General features: G+C 41.5%; 1 protein-coding gene across 2 annotated transcripts; it reads left to right on the top strand.

Moving 5' to 3' along the window:
* The first annotated feature begins 239 nt into the window (after positions 1-239).
* On the top strand, positions 240-10,513 carry GLE1 (GLE1 RNA export mediator). 2 transcript variants are annotated; one of them, XM_014873165.2, is made up of 16 exons: positions 240-409; positions 741-962; positions 2,015-2,140; positions 2,303-2,451; positions 2,758-2,818; positions 3,087-3,341; positions 4,086-4,314; positions 4,437-4,552; positions 4,741-4,810; positions 5,148-5,290; positions 6,120-6,310; positions 6,573-6,702; positions 7,006-7,110; positions 8,082-8,164; positions 8,311-8,374; positions 9,090-10,513. In XM_014873165.2, exons 1-16 carry the CDS (start codon positions 314-316, stop codon positions 9,156-9,158), a joined length of 2,109 nt encoding a protein of 702 aa, XP_014728651.1. In that variant the 5' UTR covers positions 240-313; the 3' UTR covers positions 9,159-10,513. The 2 variants fall into 2 exon arrangements, with proteins under 2 accessions (XP_014728651.1, XP_088033511.1); XM_088177385.1 differs by having other exon boundaries at positions 4,431-4,552.
* Positions 10,514-11,353: the final 840 nt, after the last annotated feature.

Raw genomic sequence — 11,353 nt, 5'->3', positions numbered from 1 at the left:
GCGATTGGAGCTAAGCAGAGCAAGGCGGCTCCAGCCCTCCCTCGGCGAGAATACCCAGAATAAATCCTTAGGAAATCGCTGAAGCTGCGGCTGTTTCCCGGCCCCGCCCGTCCTTAGCGCACCGCTGCCGGGGGCGGGACTCGAACCCGCGGCTCCGGGCCCGGCCCCGCCCGTCCGCCAGGGGGCGGCCGCCGCTCCCGCCCGGCCGGAGGCGGATGCGGCCATTGCGGCCCGGAAGGGGCGGGATGGGACCGGCCCGGCCGTGAGGGACCCCGCGGCTCCGTGCGGCTCTGTGCGCCCGGGCAGGGTCGCCATGGAGTCGTGGCAGCTCCGCTTCGACACTCTAGAGGCCCTGCGCCTCTCCAGCAAGGGCCGGCTGAGCTACTGCAGCCGCTGGCAGGAGGATGAGGTGAGGGCTCGCCCCTGGAGCCGGCCCTGCCCGCTGGGAAAACACCGAGCGCTCATCTCGGTGACCCTCAGAGCTTTAAATACCCCCAGAGCGGGTCCTGGCTCTGCAGCGCGGGATCAGGGAGCGGGGCTGGCCCGAGAGGGTTCAAATGTCCTGCAAAAGTAGGAGAGTTCGGAAAAAGTGTTGGAAAGACAACAGAAAAAAGGGTTAAATGGGATACTGAGCTGCGATTCCAAAGCAGCTGCAGACTGTGCATGTTTGCTCGTGGTGTGTTTAAGTTTTATGCAGTGTTAAGGCTGTGCCGCGTTCACGGACGATATTTTCTCTCAAGGCTGCCTTGGAAGGATGTGTGGCTCCCGTTGAGCTCTCCCCTTACTGCGGCTGGGTGCTGGACAGCCTCAGTGGGCAATTAGCCCAAGAAATCACACCCTCCGAGACTTCCACGCCCAAACAATCCACTCCACTCCCCAAACGGGCGTCTGCGGAGAAGATCCCGCCTGGCAGCCACCGGAGCTCTTCACCACCTTCATCTACAGAGCCCAGTGAGACCAAGGTAGCTCTCTGATTATAATCCGTATGTTTATGGAGCAGCTGTGAGAAAATAAAGTCCTAACTTGCTGCCATAAATTGTCAGATTAAGGCTGGTTTGTGCTATGTTAATTTATGGGGAAAACATCCTTTGTTTTAAGTTTTTGGAACATGAACAGGTGATGATAAAGTTAGTATCAGCAAGTTTTTCATAAATAATGTTTCACAGTTGACCCAAAGCAAACTCCATTTTTCACTATAAGTGAGGAAAATAGTTGGAACTCTGTTGTGTTACGAATTAGCAGCACAGAATTCACCCATTTGGAGAGATAAGACCACAGAGGAGGGTCAGGGCTGTTATAAATGTCTGAGTAGCCACAATGGGTTCTCTGGAGTCTTTGAGTGACTTACATGTATTCTGAGTGTTTTACCAAGGCAGAAAGGTAGGAAGCTGAGCAATAAGCAGTTGAGTTTTGGAAGTAATTAAGTTGATGAAGCCATTTCATGATTTCCCTCTGGAAAGGGAAATATCAATTGTTTTGTTCAATGATGACTTCACCACGTAACAGTGATACTGAGCAGCAAAGTTTTATATCATCCTGCCTCTAGTGAGACTTAAAAAATATATTGTGAGGAAAAGGTATTAATGAAGCAGCAAGATGTGATAAACTTCATAAGAGAGAATCAACACTCCTCCTGAAGATTGATTCAAAGTATAAACCTGTCTTGACTTCTTCCAGTGTAAGATCTTCCGATTGTTCAGAGGACATGTGGGGTTGTCTGGGCTTTCCAGGTGCCAGTTGGCCTTTGTCAATGTCCTTGAGACTCTTGGTGTGTCTGCTCCCAATTTTATTGATTGGAAAAGTAATTATTCCAGTCTCATAAATGTGCTGGAGGATACTCGAAATAGTGAGGTTGCACTGCTGGGGTACATAACTGCTCTAGAAATATGTATTTGTTGATTCCTTTGTCTGTTTATTCACAAATAATAGTTTAGGAGACTTCTTTTATCTGTTTTCCTCCATGAGTTGCTGACTCTGCTTAGACATTGATTTTGCTTTTATGCTGACCACGCAGGAAAATGATCATCTTAGTCTCCTGGAAATAAATCAAGAAGTTGTTCCAGCAGTTGTGTCTTCTAAAGTTGCAAAAGTCGAAGGCTGCATTAGGATGTATGAAGAGTTGCACAGACTGAAAGCAAAGGTAAGAAAAAATGAAGGAGGGGGTGTCTGTGAATCCCAGGAGGGCTCCACAATCAGAGGTAACAGTGCAAGGACAGCAAGGTATAAATGTTGGGCAGTTTAGTTGGTGTTTTCTTCTGTCCATATTGTTCAGTGACTTCCTTTGGTACCCCTCTGTAACCAGGAGAGGCTGAGACAGCGGCAGGAGGAGCAGGAGCAGATGGTGAGGGCAGCCTATGCCCAGGCCAGCGAGCAGCTGAAGCGCTTTGATGAACTGAGGGAGCTAAAGCGGCATCAGGAATTCCAAGAGTTGCAAGAAGTAATGGAGAAGAGGTGAGATTACCTCTGGTATCATTAGAATTTTATAGCATTTAATCAAAGTGAGGGTTAATTCCCATCTGTGTTAGTCACTATGTGCAATCTCACCTGCTGCTTGTCTTACATTAACTATCCTGTTAGAGTTTGGCTGTCAGAGTAGATGTCTGGCTATTCCTGAGGTATCAGTGGTTAGAAAAAGACAATATTTGTGATAGCTAAAGTTCCTTTAGCTTGTTTTAAGAACAGCTTCCTGTGTGTTGGTTTGTGTTTTCTCTCCTGAATGTCTTGAATACAGTTTTTCTGTCTTTATGTGTATTGTAGCTCAAAGGAGGCTCAGGGGCAGCAAGAGAAGTTGAAGGAAGAACACCGACATAGAGCAAAGGTCTGAGACTCTTAAGAATTGTCTTTCCTAACTGCTGGGTGGGAACTGGAAAGACCAATGGATTTATTTGTATTTCCATGACACTCTGAAGCGAGGATGGATTTTCTGGTGCTATCCTGGGCACCTGCTGCAGTGTGGAAATGCAGTAAAGGCACTTGTGTCATAGGAACGGGAAGGTCCTGTAAAGCTGGAGTCATCAGACCAGGAAGGAGCTGTACAACTTGAGTTATTGAAGTATTTTATGACTCTTGTGTCTTTTTCTCCCCAGATATTGAACCTAAAATTGCGTGAGGCAGAGCAGCAGAGGCAGCGCCAGGAAGAGCTGGAACGTTTGCGCAAGGAGGAGGGCCAGGAGAGACTGCGCCGCCTTTATTCCATCCAGGAGGAACTGCTGCAGCTGAACCAGCAGATTGATCCCAACTACAGGCATAAAGACTTGCCCAGAATTGATCTGTCTGCATACAGCAATCGTGGCAACCAGATCTGTGGGCTGGTGTCAGGGCTCATCCGCACCACGAGTGAGGTACAGGCTCTGGAGTTGTTAACTCTGGCTGTCATTCCTTCATAAAGCTCCCTGTAGTTGTCTTCAAAGGCAGCTTGTCATGAGGCCCTTAAATAAGATGTCACAGCAATGTTCTTAGATATTCATCCTCTAAAGCACACAATTTCAAAGGGGAATTCTTTCCTCTGGCACTTCATCTGTTCCTTTGAAAATGGCTTATCAAAATGCATGAGAACTTTTACAGTAGAAGGATTCAAATTAAATTGCTGTAAACTCTTGGTGCTATAAAGTTCTCTCTGTGACAGTGAACTGGTTCATGAATTGTTAAATACTGAACATCTTATGGTTCTCCTCTGCTCCTAAGCTTTCCTACAGTAGCTGGCTTTCCTTGACATTTTTTCTTTCTAGGGTGGGATACAAATCTTGAAAGATAAAACACTATTAAGGCTAATCCTGTGTTCCAGCTTGTCACAGCTGGCTTTCAGTAGAGGGAGCTGTCAATTCTTTGCACTGGAGTTCACTTGCATTTGTTCCAAGTGTATTCTTAATTTTTGTTGTCCCAGATCTTAGGAGGTTTAGTCGTAGTCTTATTTACAAATTATATGACCAATGTTATGTACAAATAAATGAGATGGGGATAAAATATGTAGTTAGCTCCCAGATTATCTGAAGGCAAATGCTTCAAAGGCTCCTGGCTCTTGCTGTTGGCCCTCTGTCACTGGAACCAAGGGTTAATGCTGTGTTACCTCTCGTGTTTCTTGGCAGAGAGGGTTCCCAAGTCAAGCAGATGTGGCCAGCACTGAGCGAGCCCTGCAGGAGATGCGAGGGTTGATATCCAGCATGCAGCAGGAAATCACTGCAGCTCTAGAAGAAAAAAAGAGGAAAGATGAAGAGGAAAAGAAACAAAAGCAGAAGGAGTTAGAGAAAAAAGAGCAGATGAAGAGTCAGACACCTGCCCCTGCACAACAGTCAGGGGGAAAGCAGCAGAAGGAAGGTTGGTTAGGCTTTTTAAAAAATCTTTTTTATTCCTTTTTCTTGTGTTTTTTAAAATTAGTTTTCTCACTAGAGGTTTAGGTCTTTCTTAGTTATCATCTTTTTTGGTTTTTTTAATAACAGGACTTCAAGTTAAAACAGAAGAAAGTATAATGCAGTGGTACCAGCAGCTTCAGGATGCTGCTGAGCAATGTGTTTCTGCTTTCAGTGAAATTGCAAACTGCAAAGGCAACACTGAGGTATGAACAAATTATTAATACTGTTGAAGAGAGATTATCTTAATTTCTAGGGTAAATAGGATAGCTTCATTAAAAAAAAAATAAAAACTCTTGTATCAGCCTCTGTTACCACTCTGCTTATCCAAACTATTATAGATATCTACTTGTTTGGAAAGGATTTTAAACTTGTTTGTTTGTTTGTTCTCCAGGTGAGGAAGATAAAAACAAACTTGCAGAAAGCAGCTACAATCCCTGTGAGCCAGATCTCTAGCATTTCAGGTCAGGAAAACACCAAGAGCTCAATCCCACTGAAATTCCTTTTCCTTTAAAGATTTTATCAGGGCACAAGCATATCAAGTGTTCCTGTAATTATCCCTGCAGCAGAAAGCTGACCTGCACACAACCTATCTGTGCAGTAGAGTTTGCTTGTGCTTTGAAGGCCTGTTGCTTCTCTCAGAGGCATTTTTCTTCATTAGGATTAAGTCTGGTTGATCAGATGAAGCAAAGGTGCCCTTTGGGATGTGGGTCTGGTGTTGATGAGCTTGATGTGGTCTGGGTAAGACTTTTCTGCTGTTCCCTTATCTTCTATCTCCATACATCCCTTATGTATTTGCAGGCTCTAAGCTGAGAGAGGTGTTTGACAAGATCAATAACCTGCTGTCTGGGAAGCCTGTGCAGACTGAAGGGCAAGCAGTGTCGGTGACTCAGCATCCACAAGGGCTGGAGTTTGTTTGTTATAAACTCGCAGAGAAGTTTGTGGTGAGGAAATCTCTTCTTTGGGGTGGCACAGGTAGCCAGTGTTCTAGGATGTGCTTTTGGACGCTGAACTGTCTCTTCAGCTATGAAGCTATGAAGAAAAAAATCATTGGGTGTTCAGTTTACCTGTATTAATGCAGTGGAAAAACTTAGTGTCTCTTTCTCTTCCAATCCTTATTTTATTTCTTCTAGGAGGAAAAAAACTTAAATTTCAGGCTTACATCTTATATATTTTGGACTAGATAGGTACAGTGTTAAGGAAAATAGTTTGATAGTTAATTTATGGTGTATCACAAAACTGTATATAGGCTCAAGCTTTTTATCTTGGCAGAATTTGGGGGACAAAAAAACCCCAACGCTAAGGCTCAAGAGGCAAACTTCAGTCCCTGCTTTTTTGTTAGCACCTCTCAAGAAATGAAGCTTGTTTCTTGAAGTTGGCAATATTTTTCTCTTGTCTTTAGTTGCAAAATTTGGGCTGTTTGAAACTTTTATCCCTGCAGGAACAAATGCATGCAAAAATCAGCCCATGGAGTAAAACTGTGACTGATTTGTAAACATTTGAAAGTGATTATTTGGGTTGAGAATATAGTTCAGCCTGCACTTTGAGCCTGTGTTTGCTAATCCAATTTTTCTATCCTGAGCCAGAGTTTATTGTCATTCTCTGTGGGAGCTGAGGATATGCAGCTTCATCAGCTTTTCTATCCTTGGTTTCATAGCCATGGAAACGTTTGGATCCTTTAGTAAAGGCTAACTACAAAAATGAGGATTTTTTTTTTTTGCCTGAGAAATTACTTGAAGGAGTGGTGGCTGACTTTCCTTTTCCATCCTCCAGAAACATGGGGAAGGAGAAGTATCTTTTCACCACGATTCAGCTTTCCCAATTGCTGTGGTGCTCTCAGGAATCTGGGAATTACACCCTCGAGTTGGAGACATCTTTTTAGCTCACCTGCACAAAAAGTGTCCATATTCTGTGCCATTTTACCCTGCTCGGAAAGAAGGGACTTCTATGGAAGAATATCAGAGGTAAAATTATTACTGGATCTTTTCTGCATGAACCTTGCAAGGCTGAAGACTATTCTGAATGAACTCCTCTTTCCCCCAGTCCTGAGCAGATAGGTATTGACTCTGGAGGGTCATTCCTGAGTGTGTAAAAACCATCTTGTTCCAGCCCCCTGCCATGGCAGGGACACCTTCCTCTAGACCAGGTTGCCCAGAGCTGAGAGGTGCAGGGACTCAAGTGAATGTGTTTTGCTGTACTAAAACTAGAATGTTTTCTCATACTAAGGATGCTTGGATATGAAGTTCGTGATTCTAAAGTGGAAGAACAAGATCATTTTCTTAAAAGGATGTCAGGAATGATTCGTCTCTATGCCGCCATCATTCAGCTCCGGTGGCCTTATGGAAACAAACAAGGGGTATGTGTGTGGCCTTATAACGTTGTTGCTATCCCAGGAGTCTATTAAATGAATTGGAAGCTTATTTTGTAGTTGAGGTGTGCAGAATTTAAACTAGCTCAAGATGTATTTGAAGGAAAATAGTCATAACCATGGTGAACAAAGCAATGCCAAGTAATTCATGGTGTGGACTTCTACTTCCTTTATGTTTCACAATGATCAGGTTTTATAAAGAAGAAAGTCAATCAGAAAAGTGTCTGTTTTGATAATTGTGTTTTCCAAGTCATAAAGCAAGTGCTGATTAACTTCTTTGTTGCTTTGTAGGCACATCCTCACGGTCTGAGCTATGGATGGCGCTGGCTTGCACAGATGTTGAATCTGGAGCCTCTGGCAGATGTGACAGCTATGCTGCTTTTGGATTTCCTGGAAGTAAGTGGTGTGGATAACTGTAAATAGTTAAATGTCACCACTTTAGGTCCCTTTTGGGTTCTGAAGGGATTGCTGAGCTGAGATTCACAGCAGGTTTTTTTGACTTGTTCTTATTCCTTCAGAAAGGAACGTGAAAATTTTCACGTTCTTGCAAATACATCTTTGGAGTGGAATGATTTCAAAACTGAAGTTTTTATAAATACAAATTATGTTGTTGTATTTGATTCTGTTTAAGGTTTCTGATATTTTAAAAATAATTGTATGGTCTTACATAAGGTCTGTTCTAAGCACTTGGCAGTTCACACAGTGCAAGGAAGTCCTGTGGCTGTTCCAGCCAAATTAGTTCATAAAACAGGATAGATTTTCAGGCTGAAAACATCAGAGCCTGGTGGATATTAATCCTATATCCTAAGATATAGGCCTGTGCTAAATAAGAGCCAAAGTTAAAGGCTGAAGTCAGGGGACACCAAACACTGTTGAACTCAAGCAGCTTCTCTGCTCTTCAAATGCTTCTAAACAACTGTAAAAGCACAGATGAGAAAGTGGAAAGTGAAATACCCCATGGGGGATTCTCTTGGGGTGGTGATGTCAGAGGAACATTTGTCCTGTAGTCTGTGTGGAGAAAGCTGATGAATCACTGCACACAGCAGTAATCACAGTGGGGAAATGACCACAGTGTGCTCCAGCAAATGGTGTTAGGGAAGAGAACTATTTTTGGAGGGAAACTGGGGTGAAATGAAGGATAACAAGATTTGTGTCAGTGCCACCACAGTCAGCAGGGAAAAAGATGATTGTGGTAGCAGTAACCACATTTTAGCATTTAGAGGATTTGCTTGTTTTAGTGTAGGTGTATTTCTTTAAATGTCTGAATAAAGCATTTAGTCATTGGTATGGAACAGGTTCACTGCAGCTGTCATGGAAGTCTGAAACCCAATTCTGTAACCTGCACTTTGTGCTTTTCTGTATCACAGGTGTGTGGCAATGCTCTGATGAAGCAGTATGGGATTCAGTTCTGGAAAACTATGTTCTTTATCCAGAAATCCTATATCCCAAGGTATGATATCTGGGGTTAGGAATGTTGGTGTTCGCTCTGAAATGACTCATCCATGTTTTCCAATCTCTGCCATCCACCCCCACACCCACTTGTGAATCAAACCCAACTTTCTAAGTAGATTTTCAAATGTGCTGTTGTTTCTGCAGAATTGAAGCTGTGACCAGCTCTGGCCAGATGGGCTGTTTGTCACGTTTGAAGAATTTCATGCAGGTAAAGCACTTTTGGTTGTTTTTGTTGTTGCTATTGTTTTTTGGTTCTTTTTGTACATTTAATTTGCACAGGTTTTGATTTGGGTTTTTTCCCATCACTGAATATATGCATCATTTGGATAATGAGGCTGGCACTGCTTGCCACACACCTTATAGTTCAGACCTCTCTCTGTGATCTAACCCATCTTTTGTAACTTTTCAATTACTGAATTACCTTAATGATGATTATGATGTCAAATATCTCACTGCTTCTTACATCTAATTTTTATCAATGAAAGTGTATTTTGATTATAAAGGAAGATCAGTGAGAGGAGATGTACAGGTTGAGGAGGATTCTGCTGAGTCATTTCTGTCATGGCTATTTTTTATCAGTAGTTGCTTGTTTTTAGCACCTGTCCTGATTAAATATATGGGGAAGTGACACTTGGAACTTCTCTCTGTAGTGTTTGTTTAGCATTGCATTCTGCATATTTTTTAATAAAGCTTGCAAAACTGTAAAATACTTGATTGTTTAAATTGTTCTGTGAACGTTAACTTAGGTCATAGTATTAAGATGTGAGAGCTTTCAGGCTGTACTTTCATTTCATAATTAGTTCTGATACATTTTACTAGCAATGCTTTGAATGTGTAGTAAGAGCCATGAGAATTCCTGAGAAGAGATGCCACATTAAGATACACATTTATTTATCTTTATTATTTGTCTTTCTCTCCATTAGAAATGTCTACAGGCAGAGGAAGTCCCACTACCAAAGGGCATTCTGACACCTTCCTTTTGGAGAACATAAATCAGTCTGGTTTTCCTTTCCCCTTAACATTTAATTCAAGAAGATTTATTTGTTAGACTTAGAAGCTAATCTTTACATTAGATCTTTATAAGTTTTTGTATAATAAATTACTGAAACTTCAAGACTTCTCCTCCATATGTTTAATCATGTGGAAGATGCTTTAAATCCATTGTCCTGATGGCTCTGGAGGTTAAAGACTCTTGGACTGAAAAATTGCACTGTGCTGCTCAGCTCATGGAAGTGAAAATACCTCACAGATTTATGAACTCTTTAACAGCCTAATCAATCTCAAACTTACTGCTAGAACTTTATTTTTGTATTTTTTACATCTTTTATAATTCAACTGTAATTATGCTGATGGACTTGTTTGTCTCAACGTCATCTAAAGTCTGTGGTGAGGCTGGTAAAGGTTGAGCAGTGCTGACACTTGTCTGCCTTGGATGTAACTTCAGTCCACAAGGCAGGACTCTGGGTTGAAGGGAGGTAGACTCACTGCTCCAAAAGGTTTGTGGGGGAAAGAAGAGCTCCTGTAACAATTGAAATTGTATGTTTTTTTTCTGTTGGAGAGGGACAGTCAAGAAAATCCACAGCTCTTTGATGAATACAAGAGATGGGAAATCTGTTGGATTTACAGTGAGCTGTCCTTGAACTGTGTTGGTGGCCTCTAAGATGAGAAAATTTACTTCTGTATTCTACAAGGTAGTTAATTATTCTGGCAATATACTGTTGCAAATTGAAAATGTTATTTTTACCAGGCTGGGGTTTGTTTTTCCTGGAGGCACTACGGTTTGAAGCTGTAGAATATGGATTTGAGGCCATATGAGAATATGAATTGGATTTTCTATATAGTTCTTGAGATTTCTGAGAAAAGGTTGTAACATGTTGCTTTGGAATTCAGGCCTGTAAAACCCTTAATTTGTCTTTAAAATGCTCTAGTACCAAAGTTAAATTTGTATTTGGTTTATGTATGTTGTAAACTGACTCTGGAGTACTTCAGACTACTGTTACCTTGTGATTGTTCTGGGAAATTGGAAATATCCTCCCGATGTCCTTTTTGCCAGATAACTCTGCAGCAATGCAATTTTTATAAGTATACTTGAAAACGTACAAAGTTTTTTAATACTAAGTGGAGATGTTTTAATTATATATTGCATATCCATAATTATGGTGGGGATTCACTTTGCCAAGACAGTAATTGGTCCTCCTGTCTGTTAGAAACAATTGTCTGCCTGTGCCAAATCCAAGGAAGAATTTGTTGATGTACTTGTGAAATACAATACCTCTTTTTTTTGCTGACAGCTACTTGGGGTTTCTAACGTTTGTGGGGTAAATAAAAGTATATATTTTTATAAAAAGCCAAGATATCCTTTTTTGCCTCAGTAAAGAGCATCCACATACTATTTTAAAAATACTAATAAGATTTTCTAAATGAATAATGTGTGTGCTTCATAAGAATCAATATTTCTTTTTAGATGGAGCTTGAGGTTGTATCTGCAACTTGAGCTGAATATTTAACTTGTTTTTGTCATTTTAGCAAGTTTGGATGTAAGCCAGTTGGTGTTGTGAAGATGCAGTGCAAATAAGGTCATATGCATATATCCCTGGTGGTTTTACATCTATGCTTTATCAAATATGACCAAGAAGAGCATTGCATCTATGGAAATACTGTGCATTCAGGACGAGATGCATCGAAGTTGGTGTGAGTCAGACTCCTGCTTGGAGACAGGAGTTCCAGGCAGTCCCAGGGATGCAATGTCACCCTAAGCGCCTGTGCTTCCAATTAAGTACTTCACTCAAATCAAGTGTTATTAATTCACACAGCCATCAAACCCACTCACCACTTTGAGCCAATAACATTCTTGCTGCCTTCCAGCTCCCTGATCTCTAATTATTTAATTTTTTTTAGAGTAGAATGTGTCTATTTTAAACATTGATTTAATGCTAAAGACTAATTTTCCTTTGAATTTATGCATCAGCTTTTTAGAAATAGCTTTCCCTTGACAGGCACTTTCCTTTAGATGCTGTGTCCTTGCCAGGCTTCTGGGTGACACTGCATGGTGCTTCAAGCAGCCGCTCTTACCTATACATCTGAATATAAATTTTATATATATATATATGTATGTATTATACATGTATATAAATACATATCTATATAATGTAAAACTAACGAAGCTGCTGCTTTGACCTGGATGCTG

The sequence above is a fragment of the Sturnus vulgaris genome, chromosome 22, assembly GCF_052056855.1.
Source record: "Sturnus vulgaris isolate bStuVul1 chromosome 22, bStuVul1.hap1, whole genome shotgun sequence".
NCBI classification, from domain to species: domain Eukaryota; kingdom Metazoa; phylum Chordata; class Aves; order Passeriformes; family Sturnidae; genus Sturnus; species Sturnus vulgaris.
Note: the sequence above shows the minus strand (reverse complement) of the source record. Positions and strands in the feature narration are given on the sequence as shown.

Excerpts from the sequence above, each read along its gene's own strand:
- GLE1 (XM_088177385.1), top strand. The coding sequence starts at position 314 with ATGGAGTCGTGGCAGCTCCGCTTCGACACTCTAGAGGCCCTGCGCCTC. Across the intron at positions 963-2,014 it reads CAGAGCCCAGTGAGACCAAG|GAAAATGATCATCTTAGTCT; the intron begins GTAGCTCTCTGA and ends CTGACCACGCAG. Across the intron at positions 5,291-6,119 it reads AACTCGCAGAGAAGTTTGTG|AAACATGGGGAAGGAGAAGT; the intron begins GTGAGGAAATCT and ends TCCATCCTCCAG.